This window comes from Ursus maritimus, unplaced genomic scaffold (genome assembly GCF_017311325.1).
Source record: "Ursus maritimus isolate PB19 unplaced genomic scaffold, ASM1731132v1 scaffold_11, whole genome shotgun sequence".
NCBI classification, from domain to species: Eukaryota; Metazoa; Chordata; class Mammalia; order Carnivora; family Ursidae; genus Ursus; species Ursus maritimus.
Window position 1 is genome coordinate 16,225,540 of NW_024423453.1, and position 18,333 is coordinate 16,243,872.

At 38.2% G+C, this 18,333-nt stretch overlaps 1 protein-coding gene across 1 annotated transcript; it reads left to right on the forward strand.

The window, feature by feature from the left end:
• Positions 1–170: 170 nt before the first annotated feature.
• BBS12 (Bardet-Biedl syndrome 12) lies at positions 171–13,857 on the forward strand. Its single transcript, XM_008689492.2, has 3 exons — positions 171–271; positions 7,670–7,732; positions 9,524–13,857. Exon 3 carries the CDS (start codon positions 9,534–9,536, stop codon positions 11,673–11,675), a length of 2,142 nt encoding a protein of 713 aa, XP_008687714.1. The 5' UTR covers positions 171–271; positions 7,670–7,732; positions 9,524–9,533; the 3' UTR covers positions 11,676–13,857.
• The last annotated feature ends 4,476 nt before the right edge of the window (positions 13,858–18,333 follow it).

Consider the following 18,333-nt stretch of genomic DNA (forward strand, 5'->3'; position numbering starts at 1 on the left):
GCCCTTGAAGCCGGGCCCCTCTCTCTACTCTCTACCAATAGAGTAACGCTCTGCCTTTCCTAGCGGACATTAAGCAGAACTTTCCGTCTGTATCTTAGCGACCAGCCCCACCCATCCGCCCCGCTGGCTCTGCTTCGCACATGCGCAAGATGAGGGCGGAGAAGGGGGCGTCTTCGTCCCGGTGCTTCGTTGTCCCAGTGCCAGGCAGAACGTCGTCTGAGGTGGGAAGCTGGGATCTGAACCCTCGCGTGAAGATGGAGAAGAGAGCGAGGTTAGTAACGAGATGCTTCCACCGACAGCTAAGGCATTAGTGCAGACGCGGAGAGTCTTTATTTGCTTTTTTGACCTCTTCGTGCGCCGGAAAAGGATGAGAATGAAGGGCCTGGCGGGCCGGGTAAATTGGTCCAGTTTTGGTTTGCCATCCGGCTGGGATTAACGGAGTGGAGGGGACTGACCTTTCCATGGGCCGCTAGGTATTTCTCAGCCTCCGCAGTGTCTGGAGCTTGACCTTTAGCATTTCCCTCGTACTTGGTTCGGAGGGATTCTGGCGCGCTAGCCGAATGGCTGGAAGGAAGTGGGTATGGGGGCAGGATGGGTGTTGGGATGCACCAAGCCTCTCTGCATAGGAAGAGTTTTTACCAAAGTTGTAGTATTTATTTGCCAGGTAGGACTTTGTCTCCAACCATTGTCACGACCAGACACCTACCCCACTGTCACCCTCAGCCATTCCTGTGGTTGAATCCCAAGATTTGGCCGGCTTTCCAGCCATATCCAGTATAGATCCACAGTCATGAGTCAGACATAGCCTGATAATCCATTTGACTTGAGTTACTGCCGAGATTTAGAAGCCCGTAACTCCTGTAAATCAAAGCAAATTCTTGTCCAGAGGGCCAGACTTGATTTGTCCAGTCGTGAATCTGGTCGGAGACCAGCTAAAGGGGGAGAGAATGAGGTGGACGTCTGACTTCCTGGTGGAAATGAAGAGGCGATAGTTCTTTAAAACTTCTAACTCTAATTCCTTACACATCAGGACTCTTTTTATGCTTCCTGCAGTACCTTCTGCAAAGTAAGTACTTTTTTCCAAAAACCATTCTGGATTCTCCAGCATTCTCCAGTTAAAAGGAACGTTAACTTTTGCCCAGTGTTGTTGTTGTTTGTTTTTTTCTTCATCCCACTTATCTCCTTGAAGTCAGGGCAGGAAAAATGTACAAGTACAAAGTACATTCTTGAAGCAGTCTCCCAAATCACTGTTCATACTGTAGTATGTAGAAGCATGGTACGTTTTCCAAAACCATCATCCTGTCGGGTTCACATTATATGCCAGTCAGATACCCAAGCTTTGTAATCATAGATAAACAACACATTAGAATTCTGGAAAATAGGTAAGTTTATTCTAATATTAGAAGTAATTTTTCTGTATAAAATTGTTCCGGTAGAAATTATGCAAGTTCAAGATATTTTGTGAATTAAGTAAAATGTTCATTCACTCAATTATAATACAGTAGACGCTTAAACAACAAGGATTTGAACTGTGCGCGCCTACTTATACATGGATTCTTTTGGAGATTTGCTGCAATTTCAAAAAACTCCGTGTTGAACTTTATAGCCTAGAGTTACTGAAAAAAAATTTTTTTAAGGTATTATTGTAAGAATACAGTATATAATACATGTACCATATAAAATATGTATTAATTTACTTTTTGTTATCTGTAAGGCTTCCAAACAACAGTAGTCTATTAATAGTTAAGTTTTGGGGGAGTCAGGATTTATATTTGGATTTTCAGTTGTGCAGTAGTCCAGGTCCCGAACCCCTGGTGTTTAAGGGTTAATTGTATTTTGATTTTTCGGGCCATTAGTCTCACCGGGAAAGTTGCTCTTGATGAGTTTCAAGGACATTTACTTCATCTTTACTACTAATATTGAGGGGATTTCTGAGACCCAGAAGTGAATAGTGACCAAATATACAGAACTGAATTCTAACCTAGATCAATTTTGTTCTTATGGCAATTAAAAGGCTCAGTAATATGTTAATCTGCTTTTATATCACTTTATGATTTAGGCTCTTATATTTGGGAAATTAACTTCTAGCAAAAATGATTTTTTTATTATAGCCTCAGATTGCAATTTCTAGGTCTTGGGTCTAGGAACTACTTAGTCTTGAAAAATAGCTCTTACTAATCCAATTGTATTGTGAAACCTTAGTAGTAGTAGTAATAATAATAATAAGTCTAGGAAAATATTAAATCCATTGGCACTCTTAATTCTACTAAATTTACTTAATGCTTTCCACATGTCCTTTACTGTGCCAACTATTGGGTGAGTTTGAAAGGAACTGAGTGTAGAGTATAAAGATGAATAAAAGCAAGGAACCCACAGATTAGTGGGGGAGAAAGGCATGGACATAAATACAGAGTTTTAAATTCAGGATGCTAAGTGCTTTAGTAGATGTGTGTAGAAAGTGCTTGAGCACAGGCAGGAGACACTACTTTCTGGGGCACTGGAGAAGGTTGTATCAAAAATGTGGAGCCCTGCGTCAGGCTCCCTGCTAGCAGGGAGTCAGCTTCTCCCTCTCCCACTGCTCTTCCCCCCACTCATGCTCTCTCTCACTCACTATCTCTCTCAAATAAATAAATAAGATTTTTAAAAAATGTGGCATTTGTCTTGGGTCATGAAAGATATGTAGCATTTGCCAAGGTGAAGAAAGGGAGGATATTCAAATCTGAATATAGCATGTGTAAAAATGAAAATAAATGTATGTTCTAGTGTGGCAAGATCATAGGGTTTATAAGGAAAGGTGGAAAATGAGTCATAAATTACATTGAGGTCCAATTATGGGACACCTATGTCAAATTAAGGAGTAAAGATTTCAATCTCTGAGATAGATATTTTTAGGCAGTGGAGTGCTTTGATTAGGTTTGTGCTTTGTAAAAATAATTCTGACAACCATGTGAAGGAGGAACCATTTTGGAAGCAATTAAGGGGGTCTCAACTAAGACAGTGCCAAATAGGAATCATGTCAGCTCTAAAGGTGATTGAAACTTAAATTTTGGTGGAGTAATACTGACAGTGGCATCTGTTTAATCTTGTCAGTTTTGTACTTAAAGATAGCAAATACTGTGAGAACCATTCATTCATTTGCTCATCAAATATTTATTGAGTGTCAGCAGTGTGTCAGACAATATTCTTGGTATGTAGGATTCCTCAGTGACTAAAATTGTCCTCCTGGGAATTACATTCCAACAGAGGGAGATGATCAATAAATAATAAATAGATACGTAAACTGTGTACTACTTTATAAGGTGGTAAGTGTTATGGAAAAAAGGAAGTAGAGCAGTTAAAGGGAATCCAAGTGTAGAGGGAAAAGAGGAGTTTGTGGTGTTAAATAGGGTACTCAAGGGTAGACCTCATTGAAAAGGGTAAATTTGAGTAAATATTTAGAGGTGGTGAAGCAATAGATTTCTCAGGGATGAACATTCCAGAAAGAGGGAATAACTGGAACAGAAACTCTAAGTTAGGGAGCATGACTTGCAGAGTGCTCGAAGGATAGCGTAGTAGGAAACAGAGGGGTAAGAGGGAGGAGTGTAGATTATTAGGGCTTTATTAAGGCCTTGATTTTCATTCCTAGTGAAATGGGAAGGTTTTGCAAGATTTTGAGTAGAGGAGTGAAAGACTCTGAGCTGATTTTTTAAAGGGGCTCCTGTGTCAGACAAAGGAGTAAAGACCTTTATGTTCCACATTGAAGGTTTTTAAATAATGGAATATGATTAGAATGCTATATTGGGAATAGACTGGAGATACACAAACTGTTGATTTTGATAATGAAAAAAGCTAATCATACCTGTCAGAATATATTAATATTTTTATTTTTATTTTTTTAAGATTTTATTTATTTATTTGACAGAGATAGAGACAGCCAGCGAGAGAGGGAACACAAGCAGGGGGAGTGGGAGAGGAAGAAGCAGGCTCATAGCGGAGGAGCCTGACGTGGGGCTCGATCCCATAATGCTGGGATCACGCCCTGAGCCGAAGGCAGATGCTTAACCGCTGTGCCACCCAGGAGCCCCATATTAATATTTTTAAAAATTCAACTCCTGAAAAGTATTCCATGTCTTGGTATTCTAAACCAAATGCCTTAAACAAGACTAGACATGATACTAGGAAAAGAAGGATGCTTTTGATGTCAAAACTCAGTGAAGTAGTATGACTGTGCTTCTATTACACACTTAGAAAGTTAGAGAAACATTAAGCAGGCAAGTAAAGTTGTTAGGGAACCCAATAATAAAACAGCTGTTTGTGGAAAACATTGGTGCTGAGGTATGGCAGAACAAAAATCAGAGTGTGTCAATTCAATGGCAAGAAAAGTTACCAGAGATGCTTTTTATCTTTGAAATTATCTATTTCACCATCCTCTTCACTGTCTTTGCCTTTTTATACTCAACTTTTTAGAAGATGAGGGATTTTTGTTTGAGTTTTTATTTTATGTTAATTAATTAATCTCTACAAAATAATCATTTAGGAGCTTTTCTAAACTTAGGAATGCTAAGACTTTTTTTTTAATTGCTGCTGAAACTTGGAATAGAGTCTTCAAATGCTGAAATAGCATTTCTCTTGAATATTTATTTATTCCTTTTATTGAATATAGTTAACACAATATTATGTTAGTTTCAGGTGTACAGCATAGTGATTCGACAACTCTATATGTTATGCTATGTTTATCACAAGTGTAGTTACCAATTATCACCATACAATGCTAATAGAAAACCATTGACTATATTCTTTATGCTGTGCCTTTCATCCTGTGACTTATTCCTTCCATAATTGGAAGCCTGTACCTCCCACTCCCTTTCACCCCTTTTTGCCCATCCCCTACACTCCTACCCTCTAGCAACCACCAGTGTGGTTGTTTCTGCCTTTTCTGTTTGTTTTGTTTTTAGGTTCCACATATAAGTGAAATAATTGGAATATTTTGAGATCAGTTTTATGTAACTTTTTGCCTGTAGATTAGTTTTGTTTAAATAATTTCATGTCTTCTCTGGGAAAACTGTTTTGACATAAATTAAATACAGACTTTGAAAGTTTGAATAAGTTTGAAATAGCCCATGACTTTTTCCTTTTGTCCTAAATTCTCTATGAGTTTTCCGTTCATACAGTAATATGTTGTGATTTAAACTTAGTATAAAGAGGAAACCACAAACAGAGACTCTGATGCTTGGGGGGGGAAAGGGCATATCCATTTTAAGGGTATGCACAGGCTTGGAAGAAGGCAAGAAGTTTTGGAAGTGGAAAATGCAGTGGAAGACTCTACAGGAGAAAAGGTGAATCTCTATCCCATTGGGTAGAGGGGCAGCCAGAAGACAGTATTGTATAGTAGTTAATAGCATGGGACTCTGGCATTAGACGAATCTGGATTTTAGTTCATAACCTATTATTTACTAGCTGTGAGATTTGGTATGTTACTTATCTGTTTTTCTTTTTAATAGATTAAGTGTATACATACTTCATAATATTATGAGAACTATATTACATAATGCATGTAAAGTGCCTCATACTTAATAAGCTTTCAGTACTTGTTAGAAATGAAAAAGCAAGCAAAAAAAACAGCCCTATTCCACAAATTATTCTGGAGCAGCTGGATATCCAGGAAGAAACAAAATGACCCCTACCTCACACCATTTACAAAAATCAGTTTAAGATGAATTATAAATATAAATGTAAAAGCTAAAACAAAAAGAGCTAAGTTGGAGGAGTCACACTCTTTCACTTCAAAACTCATCACAAAGCTACAGTAATCAAAAAAATGTCTTTGGGCACCTGGGTGGCGCAGTTGGTTAAGCATGTGACTTGATTTCGGCTCAAGTCGTGATGATATCAGTGTCATGGGATCATGTGGTCCTGGCTTAAGGATGGACATATAAACCAATCAGATATAATTGAGAGTCCAGAAATAAACCCAAAAATCTATTGCCAGTTGATTTTTGACAAAGATGCAAAGCCATTAATTGGGAAAAGAATAGTCTTTCAACAAATTATGGTGGGACAATTTAACATCCAAATGCAAAAGAATGAAGTTGGACCCCTACTTCATCCCATATACAAAAATCAAATGTATCAATGAACTTAATATAAAATGTAAAACTATAAAATTCTTTGAAGAAAACACTGGGTCAAATCTTTAAGACTTTGGATTTGGCAATAGATTCTTAGATATGACACCAAGAGCATGAGCAACAAAAGAAAAAATAGACAAATTCAACTTCGTTAAAATGGGAAACTTTTATGCATCAAAGTGATTATCAAAAAAGTAGCAAATACAACCTACAGAAAGAGAAGATATTTATAAATTGTATTTTGATAAGGTTCTAGTTTCCAGAATATGCAAAGAATTCTTACAATTCAGCAACAAAAAGACAATCCCATTTTTAAAATAGGCAAAAGATTTGAATAGATATTTCTCCAAAGATCCAACCAGTACATGAAAAGATGCTTATCATCATTAGTCATTAGAGAAAGGCAAATCAAAACCGTGATGAAATGTCACTGCACACCCACTGGGATGTGTATTATTATAAAAACAGAAGAAAAAAAAAAAAAGCCAAAAGAGAAGATATGTATTGGTGAGCATGCTGGGTTGAATAGTGTTCCCTCCAAAGTCATGTCCACCCAGAATCTCAGAATGATTTTATTTGGAAATAGGGTCTTTATAGAAGTAGCTAGTTAAGATAGGTCATACCAGATTAGGTTTGACCCTAAATACAAGGAATGGTGTCCTTTTAAGAAAGCCATATGAAAGAAAAACAGATACTGAGTTTTGCTACTGAAAGCCATGGACCTCCAGGAACCAACTAGGAGCTGGAAGAGCCTTCCCTAGAACCTTCAGAAAAATCATGGCCCTGCAGATACCTTGATTTCAGACTTCTGGACTCCAGAACCGTGAGAGAATAAAAATGTATTGTTTTAAGCACCCAGTTTTTGGTAATTTGGTATAGCAGCCCTAGGAAATCAATACAACAGGATGTGGAGAAATTGAAACCCTCATATATTGCTGGTGGGAAAGTAAAATAATTTAGCTGCTATAGACGACAGTTTGGCTGTTCCTCCGAAAGTTAAACATAAAATGACCATGTGACCACTCCTAGGTGTATACCCAAAAGAATTGAAAACATACTCAGATACTTGTACACAAATGTTCATAGTAGCACAATTCATAGTGGTCAAAAGGTAGAAACAACTGAAATGTCCATCAACAGATAAACAAAGTGATACATACATACAGTGGACTATTACTCAGCCATAAAAAGGAATGACGTACCAATACGTAATACAATGTGGACGAACCTCAAAAACATTATGCTAAGCGAAAGAAGCCAGACACAAAAGTTCACGTATTGTGTGGTTCTATTTATATGAAATATCCAGAATAGGTAGATCCATAGACATAAAAGATTAAAACCATAACGTTTTTAGAAGTATAGAAGAATATCTTTTGTATTCAGGAGTAGGCAAGACTTTTAAAAATTGAACCCAAAAAGCAATAACCTTTTATAAAAAGGAAAAAAAAAAGATAAATGAACTGGGGAAGTACATTGCCAAGCAACAAGAAGGACCACTTGAGGTTTGAAATGATACCAGCATGATTGTGTTTTGTGTTTGTTTTTCTGTTTATTTTCAGCTGCAGTTAGGTAAGCGTGGAGTAGACAGAGTTGGATTTCATCAAGATTAGTGGACGTGCAAGGTAAGTAGGATGAACCTAAAGAGAGATAAGGATTTTGAGGATATACGTGCAAGGGAGTGATTGTAATAATTGACAGATAGGAATTTTAACTGGGTAAGTAGAGAATTGATAATATGGGGGAGAGGGGTGAGGGACAGCGAAAGCATGGTAAGATCAAACAATTGTAAGATATGATGGATCTCAGGATTAAAATATTGGAATCCTAGAGTATGTTTTGATGCCATCTAGGGATATGCCTGATTGTATCAAGAGTTTATTTTTATTTTATAGAATTGAAATTTTCACAAAACAGCATTTGAACCTGAGTTCAAAAAATTCATTATACCTTTTCCTAGGCTGTATTAGCTTTTCTCCTTAGTCCTTGAAAGCTTATAGGAAGCTACTCTTGAGGAAGTTGTGTCATGGCTTCCTCCGGATCTTAAGATATCTCAAATAGTGGTGCTCCTCAGCTTCAAGGATAAATCCAGGAATTATAGAAACAAACTCATCAGATGAAGAGCAAAACTCTAAATTGCTAGCTTTTTGATATTTTGGATTTAAAAGATTGTGATAAAAAATATCATTCAAAGAATTATAAAGTCTTGGAGTTGGAAGAGAAGTTTATATTATCTACAATTTTAGTTATAGTCCTTTAACTGAGAGCTCATGCCTCATGAGATAGGTCATTTTATTATAGACAGCTTTTCAATTAAGGGGTATTTTGTTAAAAAGTTCTTTTTATTGGACTAAAGTTTTTAAGTCTTACTAGTTTTTGATGTGGATTTTGAAATATTATGTGGAAAAAGCCTAATTGCTTTTGAACTTCCCTTTAAATAATACTTTTTTCCCCTTTACATTTTAATCAGTAACCAAATCCATCCTCTCACCTACATCCCTCTTCCACATTCCTTATCTAGATAACTATAGATGATTCTTAGCTGGCTTCTCTGCCTCCAGTGAGGCACCCACCCCATTCATTCTCTGTGCTGTCAGAGTGGTGATCTATCCAAAACACTAGCAGCAGCAGCAATAGTAGTAGTAGTACTCAGAAGGGATTATGTGCCAGGCATTGTTCTAAGCACTGTACTCATTTACTCCTTATAATAACCCTATAAAGTAGATTGTGTTACAGTCCTTATTTTTCAGATGTGGACAGAGTAGTTAAATAACTTGATGAAGTTCATATAGCTAGTAAGCATTGGAGCCAAGTTCAAATCCAGACTTCTAGATTCAGAGCACACGCTTTCAAACTCTACATCAAGCTGTTTCTTAACCTTCCTTACTCAAAGCACTTCCGTGGTTCCCATCGTAGGATCAGGTTTGACTTGGCACAAAATGCTGTTCATGACCCAGCCCCTTTTCTAGAGCTTCATCTCCCATTTCCTACTACTTTCTTATATTCCTAAAAACCTAAACCGCTTACATTACCCCAAAACACTGTGTTTTTTCACATATATGGGCATTTACTACCGCCTGCTTCAACTTGCTAACTCTTCAGATTATTCTTCAGGACTCATTTCGGGCATTGCCTTCTTCTGGAAACACTACCAGGATCATTGCCTGCATGATCCACTCCCTCTATTGGATGAAGTGTTCCTTCTCCACATGCCCATACGCAATATCATTTATCGCAATTTATTGCAATATTGCGAATCATTATAGTACTGTTATCATTGCACTGACCATATTTAATGGAAACTCTATATACCAGAAACTCCTCAAAGGCAGGGACTATATCTGATTTTTCTTTTATAAACAATTATAACCATGAATTACACTGAATAAATCTCCAAGTTTTTATTTTATTTGCAGATGATGATTCATGGTGATGGCTTGCAGGATCATAAATAAAAGAAGGCACATGGGACTTCAACAACTTTCATCATTTGCAGGAACAGGAAGAACTTTCCTAGGCCCATTAAAATCATCTAAATTTATTATAGATGCAGAGTGTCATGAAAGTGTATTGATCAGTTCAACAGTAAGGCTTCTTGAAAGTTTGGATTTAACCAGCGCAGTGGGACAACTTCTCAATGAAGCAGTTCAAGCACAAAATAACACATATAAAACTGGAACCAGTACTCTTTTGTTTCTCGTTGGTGCATGGAGCAGTGCTGCTGAAGAATGTCTCCATTTAGGTGTCCCCATTTCATTAGTAGTGTCTGTAATGTCGGAAGGCTTGAACTCTTGCATTGAAGAAGTAGTTTCCCTTCAAATACCTGTCCACAACGTATTTGACCATATAGATAGCACAAAGACATTTTCCGGACTTGAAACATTTAGCGTCAGTTTGTGCCCTTTTCTACAAATCCCTTCAGATACTGGTTTACAGAAAGAGCATGATCTCAAAGATGTTGCCTCTCCATCACTAACCATTTACGATCTTTCTGGGATACCTGTTAAGTCATCTAAACTCCTTAGACCTCAGGCTGAAGTTGAAGCCGAAAAAAACAAGGTACAAAATCCTCAAACTCTGAAAAACAGTCTGCTCACAGGCAACCATTATAGAAAGTCAGTACTAATCCACAGTAGGCATTTTAATAGAACAGATAATAATCAGTGGATAAACAAACAAGATGGATTTCTAGAACAACATGGTGCAGCTCCTCCCAATACTTACAGATGTAATGATTTTGTAGAGTTGGAGATGGGTTTGAGTCACGGAGATCAGAGCAGCATGAAATTAGTAGATGAAGCAGTACGGCTGCAGTATCAGAATGCAAGTATGCAGCAAGGCAACTGTACAATGCCGTTTAGGTTTGACATTTCAAGAATCTTCACGTGCCGTGTACCAGGTGTACCTGAAACTTTTTCTTGTGCCTGTCCAGGATTTATCACTGTTGTGTCAATATCTAATACTACTCTGATCAAGGAATTACAGAATCAACCTAACCGGATTATTCTCATCGAGGGTGACCTCACAGAGAATTATCGCCACTTAGGATTTAATAAGGCTACAAATATTAACACACTATTAGAAAGCATGAAGGTTCAACAAGACAGCTCAGAAGAACTGTGGACAAATTATGTATTACAAGTATTAATTAAGTTCAATGTGAACCTCATCCTGGTACAAGGAAATGTGTCTGAACACTTAATTGAAAAGTGCATACACAGTAAGCGGCTGGTACTTGGGTCAGTGCATAGCAGTGTGATGCAGGCTTTTGCAGAAGCTTCAGGAGCAGTACAGGTGACCTACGTCACACAAGTGAATGAAAACTGTGTAGGCAATGGGGTCTCTGTGACCTTCTGGAGAAGTATTCCCTCGGATGTCATAGATAGTATCAACATAATCACAATCGTGATAAAAACAGAAGGAATTAATTTGGTTACAGTAGTGCTCACTAGCCCAGTCACTGCACAGATGCAATCCAAAGAAGATAGGTTCTGGACTTGTGCCTATCGTCTTTATTATGCTCTAAAAGAGCAAAAGGTCTTCCTTGGAGGTGGTGCAGTTGAATTTTTGTGTCTTAGCCATCTTCAAATTCTTGCAGAGCAATCATTGAGTAAAAGAAATCACGTCTGTTCAGGATGGCTTCATAATACTTCCTCTTGGCTGGCCTCATCTCTGGCACTGTACAGATCAACTGTGCTTAAATGCCTGGCAAATGGATGGCACAAATACCTTTCAGCTCTCATATATAACACGGCCAATTGCTCATCAGAATTTGAAGCCAGCACAGTCATTCAGCAGCATCTACAAAATGCCACAGACTCTGGCTCTCCTTCATCTTACATCTTGAATGAATATGGTAAACTAAATAGTGGAATCTTTAATTCAGGCATTTCAAATAAACTGGAACAGATTCCAAGAATTTACGACGTTGTTATACCAAAGACTGAGGCATGGCGCCGAGCTTTAGATTTAGTACTATTAGTACTTCAGACAGACAGTGAAATTATTACTGGACTTGGACACACACAGTTAAATTCACAGGAAACAGAGGGCTTTTTATTTTTGTAGTGTTATTGGCTAAGTCTTTGGGAAATAATATTTTGTAATATATCATGCTAATAATAAATTTCCTAGTAGCCAATTCATAGTGCCTAAAATGCCAGCCATTACCAAGAAGAAAATTATTGATGTCTGTCAATAACTGTAGGGTCTGAGATTTCACCCAACTAACAAGCTAACAGGGTATAACGCCTGTAACTATTCCATGGTATGTATCTCAGGATACATGAGACACTTGGATCAGAGACAAAGCACTTTTATTATTCACAATGCAAGTGGTAGCCAGAGCTTCCTGTTGGTTTGTATCCATTCCCATTTCTCTGAGCCCCATAAGAGCAGCATAAAAGGCCAGTGATGGAATCCTGCACACACAGTGGATTGTGTCATGGAAAAGAACGCTGAGCTTAGGACATTGACTGCTTTTATAGTGACCAGAAACAATCCTGTTTTTTTGTCCAAGGGCGGCATTGTTACCTTATGCTTCAAGGTTGCTCAGTGTAAACACAAGCCTGAGACATGGACTGGGTAAAGATAGGTCGGGTCCTTGCATTCATGGCATACCCAGAAAGTATGCAGTGTCGTTCAGAGCCCATAATGGATATCCTCTTCCAACTACTTACTTCTTAACCTGCATACTCTTAACCAAATTTGAATTTTTATGTAAGAATGCCACTCTACTAGTCTGATTAATCTGATAAACAGGTTATTTAGTCAATACCATACCTATTCATTTGGTTTCATATAGCAGTTAATTAAGGCTGCTATTATCAACAGACTCGACTCTACTATTATCAACAGCAGCAGGATGAAGCCAGTCTGCAGTATTGACCTCAATCATGTCCCCTAGGGTCTTGAATTTAGTCAGTTTTAAATTCCAAGGGGGGGTCTGTTTATTAGCTTGAATGTATTGTAAGACCAGTGTATCATACATCATGACCCACACAAGGGACCTTTGACTGAGTTACTGATCTTGGGTGTCAATGACAAAATTACAGGGTGCAATAGATGGGCCAAAAAAAAATCCCCCTTCCCTAATGGAGAGACCTACTGTGGTCTTTTTTTCCCACATACTAGCACATAACCCCAAGTCACACATTGTCCTGGTTTCTGTGTTTGTACATTTTCACATACAACAGCTGCCGTCGATGGCATTATGAACTGCCTCCAATACTGAATAAGAGTCTTAATAAGGAGAAAACATTTGTTCTTCTGACTCCCAGATGGATTAAGTGCTATGACTCTGTCCAAACAATGCTGAGAAACTACTTGGCAAACAGAGTTCTGAATTTTGTTTGGGTTTAACAGTCACTTCTACTGGTAGAGGTTGATAATGGCCACAGTCAAAACCATTGAGACAAGCTTCTAAGTTTACCACCAGAACATCATTTATATAGTGAACATTTGGGATATCAGAGCATAGAGGCACTCACACTAAATCCCAACCCACCAATAGGTTAGGATGGGTTAGGGCATGGTAGTAGATGGCAGGAAGTTTGTCTCATTTCTCTATATGAAGAAATGGGAAAATCTAAATGGGAAATCTCCTCTGGCACTTTATAAGCATTTACAATATAAGCATGTAACACCTCAATACCAGTTAGGTATTTTCATAACAATTTGTTCTTATACTAGCAGTTGATTTTAGTCACTTTATCCCCTGTATGGGAGCTTTAACGATTGCGATGAGATTGTTATCTCCCTGGCTGGGAGCTCAGGAAGGAGCCAGGGGTAAGGGCTGCATCCAAGGAGGCTCTTTTTTTCTTTTTTGACCCCTGTCTTCAGTGTTGGTACCAACTTCTTTCCTGTGCACTTCCCAGTATCTGGGGAGCCCCCAGACTCTGGGGATCTTTGTTTTTTCGCCCTCCATGTAACACTGCACCTCTTCAGTGTCCTGCAGCCTTTGGTACATTTGACCACCCTGTGCCCAGTACCAACTTCCCCTATGGGACTGGGTAGAATGGTGACTTGAGCACCTGTATCTAACAGCTGTAAAAGTTTGAGTCACTTTCTTCCCCTAGGTTTTCCCATCACACTTGGCTTTTTCGTTAAAGCAACTGAGGTCAGGGTAGAGGGTAAAGGAGTTATTAAGAAGTGTAGAGGGCACATATTGCATGGTGCGCTGGGTGTTATACGCAAATAATGAATCATGGAACATTGCATCAAAACCTGGGGATGTACTGTATGATGAATAATATAACAAAATAAAAATTATTAAAAAATTAAAAAAAATAAATTGGAAATACACATACACAAAAGAAGTGTAGAGGGAGAGAATGGCTCCATGCCAGTAAGGAATGTTTTGCATTTACTTTTGGTTTTGATCAGCTGCCCAACTTGTGCTAAACAAATTTGCAATTTTGGTCTACTTGAAGTTTTATTTCCTCATTGCTGGTAGCATTTGTTTTAGCTTTGAGGACCCCTTCACAGCAATAGCCACACTTCTTGGCTAGAGCCCTGGGGCATGCTGCCTTGTTTTCATATTAATATCTAATATCGTTGCTTTTCCTACCCTGAGGTGAGTGAGCAACAACCAATACACCATTTGGGTGGCTTGTTTAAATCCTACTTCTCACTGCTTAGCCTCCAAACATAAATTAACAGGACAGTGGGGGACTCATTCCCCTTCCCCTTTCCCACTACTTAAGTGAGAACATTTACTCTTGGATCCAGGGAGTCATATCTCTTAACCCAGAGGAGTGGGGCTCTCATCTTTTTCAGAAACCATGACCCTCACAGCCAAAACAGTCAAGAACTGTGCAGGGTCTGAGATTTTACCCTGTTTACAAGCTAACAGTTAATATTTAATGGGATACTGGCAGAAAGCAGAATCCTAGATCAGAAACAAATGACTTTATAGTAGCCAGAGCTTCATGTTGGTTTATGTTGTTTCTCTGTCCTTTCAAGTCCCACAGGGGTGACATAAAGAGCCCATGATGAATGCCTGCATGCAGAATAGGCTGTGCTATAGGAGAGGAACAACTAACTTGGGCAAATCACAACCTTTATAGTAAGCAGAAGTAAGCCTGTTCTTGGTCTGGAGTGAGATATTACATCATCATTCAAGGTTACCCACTGGAAACACATCCCTGAAAAATGGCCTAGAAAAAGAGCTCAAATCCAGCAAGAACATGCAGGGATGCTAAGAGTCCATAGCATTCTGTGTATCCCAACAAAGTCTTGCTCTTTTGCCACTTAGCCATTAAATGAACAAGAACTGAATTGTGTGTGGAGTTGATTAGAAAAGCTCTGGGGAAATACTAACAGTAGTAATTAAGTTCTTGATTACCTACCATGTTCCAGGCACTATTCCAGATTCTTTACATATTGTATTAATTTGCTAGGGTTGCCATAACAAAATGCCACATATTAGGGGGTTTAAACAACAGAAATTTGTTTTCTCTCAATTCTGGGGGCAAGAATCTGAGATCAAGGTGTTGTCAGAGTTGGTTTCTCCTGAGGTCTCTTCACTTGTAGATGGGTGTCTTCTCCCTGTGTCTCACAATGTCTTCTCTCTGTATCTGTGTCCTAATTTCCTCTCCTTGTAAGGATACCAAGTCATAATGGATGAGGGCCCTCCCTAATGACCTCATTTTAACTTAATTACCTCTTTAAAGAGCCTGTCTCCAATACAGTCACATTTTGAGGTATTGGGGATTAGGACTTCAACATATGAATTCAGCCCATAACACGTATATTATCTCAGTCTTTGAAACATTTATTTTCTCCATTGTATGATGTGGAAATGAGCTTAAGAAGGTTAAGAAACTTGCCCAAAGTCTTACAGCTAGTAGGTAGAAGAGCTGGAGTTTACACTAAGATTTTATTTGGCTCCAAAGTGTATTTCTAAGTATTAACTGTGGAAGGAAGCTTTTTCTGTAAAGTAACAACAACGAAACAAGAAAAGAGTGTCTAGTTTATTTATAGAGATAATTTAAATGTATTAGAAAATATAACTCAGTTATCCTCTACTCAGGTAAAAGAATATGACTTTTGGTGTAGGGGTTGCCTTAAATGTGGTCACATGAAAATCTTGCACAGATAATCATTCCAGTTATATATACCATCTTTGTTCAAAGTTAGAATAAAAACAACATTAAGTGTTGAACTGTTTTTTAAAATAAAGTGTATTATTTTACTTGTGTAGATATTGATACTTTTACTCTCCTGTGGACTATTAACATTTAGTTTGTGTTAAAATATTATGAAGATTATGAGCACCACTAATATTAATGTAGATGCTCAGCTCACTTTATATAATAGATGTTTTGTGAAGTTGGTATTTGCATGTATTAGTAGTACTATTAAATATTTAGGAAAATCTTGTTATAAATACTTTCCTTTGACACTAGAAGTCTCATTTTAATACAGATTTCGTAAGTTCATTTTGTTTCCAGATTGTAAAAAACTTTGTACTGTTATGTAGTTTATCAGCTATTTTTCTAATTCTTACAAGGAATACCTTTAAGTTTTAATTACTCAAGGCACTGTCCTTGCAAAGGGACATAAACTTGATTCGTTTAAGTAAGTGGGTTTTTCAGGAAACCCTATGCATAAGCAGGTAGACATTTCTCAAAAGACTAAAGAAGTGTTGACATCTTTGAGACCAATCTGCTTCTTTAATATTATAAACTACAAAAAGGTTTGCAGTTATCCTACGTCCACATCATAGTCAGTCTTCCCAAAGATAAGTAACCCTTCCTGGACCAGGGGTTAACTGGCTCTTCACAAAATAATCTTCGAGAAATTCCAGCAATGGAATCCCTACATATTCAGAATATGGCCAGGTATACCTGCCTATCTAGACACTGGACAGATGCAGGAGCAAAAAGGAAGTGGGAAGCAGCAAGAGTGAAGGAGTTACTTCCAGGTCATTGTAAGCTATAGTCCCCAAAATTGTTGAAAGGACTCCACCTGAACAGAAAGATGGGTAAACATATTCGAGAAGTAGCTCACAGGCATCACATTCTGGGTGAGTGCACAGCAACAACAAAAAGGAAAAACACCCCCGCTTCTACGTGGATGTGTAGGTGAAAGAGAATTGACTAGTGCTATAGTTATCTAAGCTCTGAAGAATATCAGAAATATCCAGCACATGCTTCCTTCCAGGATGACTGAGCCACACTCTGAGGAAAAAATGATTGGAAAGAAATAAAATAGAACAGGACAGGAACATTTGAAATAAAGGAGAGGGAAGATTTACATTGGGAATGGTAAAACAATCTCATTTTGTTTTAGGCGGGGTGGCCAGCCGACTCAAGATGAAAAGATCTCTGAAAATAAATAACCTTGAAGGCAAGGTCTGTAGACTTCTAGGAAACACAGTGCTAAAGGCAGAAAATCTTTCCAACCAGTCTTAGCTTTGACAAATAGAGAAGGGTTACACAAAAGGCTCTATTTCTGGTTCTTCATTTATAACAGGAGGGAGACCATGAGCCATGCAGCTGAAAAATTGACCCTGGCCCATCCACATCTCCATAGGAAACCCCTCTATGATGGGATCCACAACAATCCATGTAATTTGGACGTGAGGGGAAAAAGAAATGCTATTTAACCTCAAATGACCTTTGTACAAGAAAGAGATTAAAATGGATTAAAGAATTTTGAACAGACCATGAGAACCCAAAAGAAAAAAAACTCTAGCTATAACGCAGATGAAAATATTTTTAAATGAGTTAAATCATTTAGATTGAAGTTTTTGAAAAATCAGCACACATTAGAAATGAAGTTCTCAGAAATTAGATGGCAAACAACAGCTTATGGAATGACAACTGACAAAACTCAGAAAAGAGTTGGATGAAATTACAAGTAACACAGGAGCACATGGAGTCTGCAGAAAGCGTGGTAAAGGAAGTACATTTCTTTCCCAGGAACTCAGGAGAGGAATCGCTTTCACAAACCCTTCTAAATAAACTTCCATAACAGAGATCTGCACTGTATCAAGTTTGTTTTTTTTTTTTTAAGATACTGACTTTAATGGCCAAACTTTACAAAGGATGACTTTTCTGTATAAAGCACAGACCAGTATAACATTAGAGTCATCCTCTGGAACTTTACAAAGCCATTAATGACTCATTTAAGTGCAGGAGCAGTCCTTGGCTCACTAGTTCATGCCATCGTTCAACTCTACAAGGCTCTGTTTCGTGAGGGAAAGCAATGGTACGTCAAAGGAGTCCTGGGTCTCTCAGGGTGCCAGTGCCTTGCAGTCACCAAAAGACAGGGTTTCCATGAGCATAGCTTTCCAGGCCCACAAACTTTTGTCAGGTTAATAAGAGGTAATCCTCATCAGAGGAATTAACTCTTGTACTAACCAAATTCACAAGAGAATTGTTGTGTAAACCAAGATGCTAACTTCATATTTGTATTTGTAACATAACTACTAGAAAAAGCAGAATACTCATGAACTGAACCAAGAATTGCTTTTTCCTATGTCTGAAAGTCTCTGAGAAGCTAGGAACATTGCTTGTTGAGGCTGGAATTGAAACCAAGGGACCCCTCTGATACAGCACTAGCCAGACAGCTCTCTTCAGGACAATACTGGACACCCACCACTAACCAGGAAGGTCAGCTTTTTGCTCACTTCTGTTGTCATACTTTTTATTCAGATGTTAAGTTAATGAGATACTGCTTTCTTTTTACTCAGTTGTATTTCAGACATGCTATCTGGTGG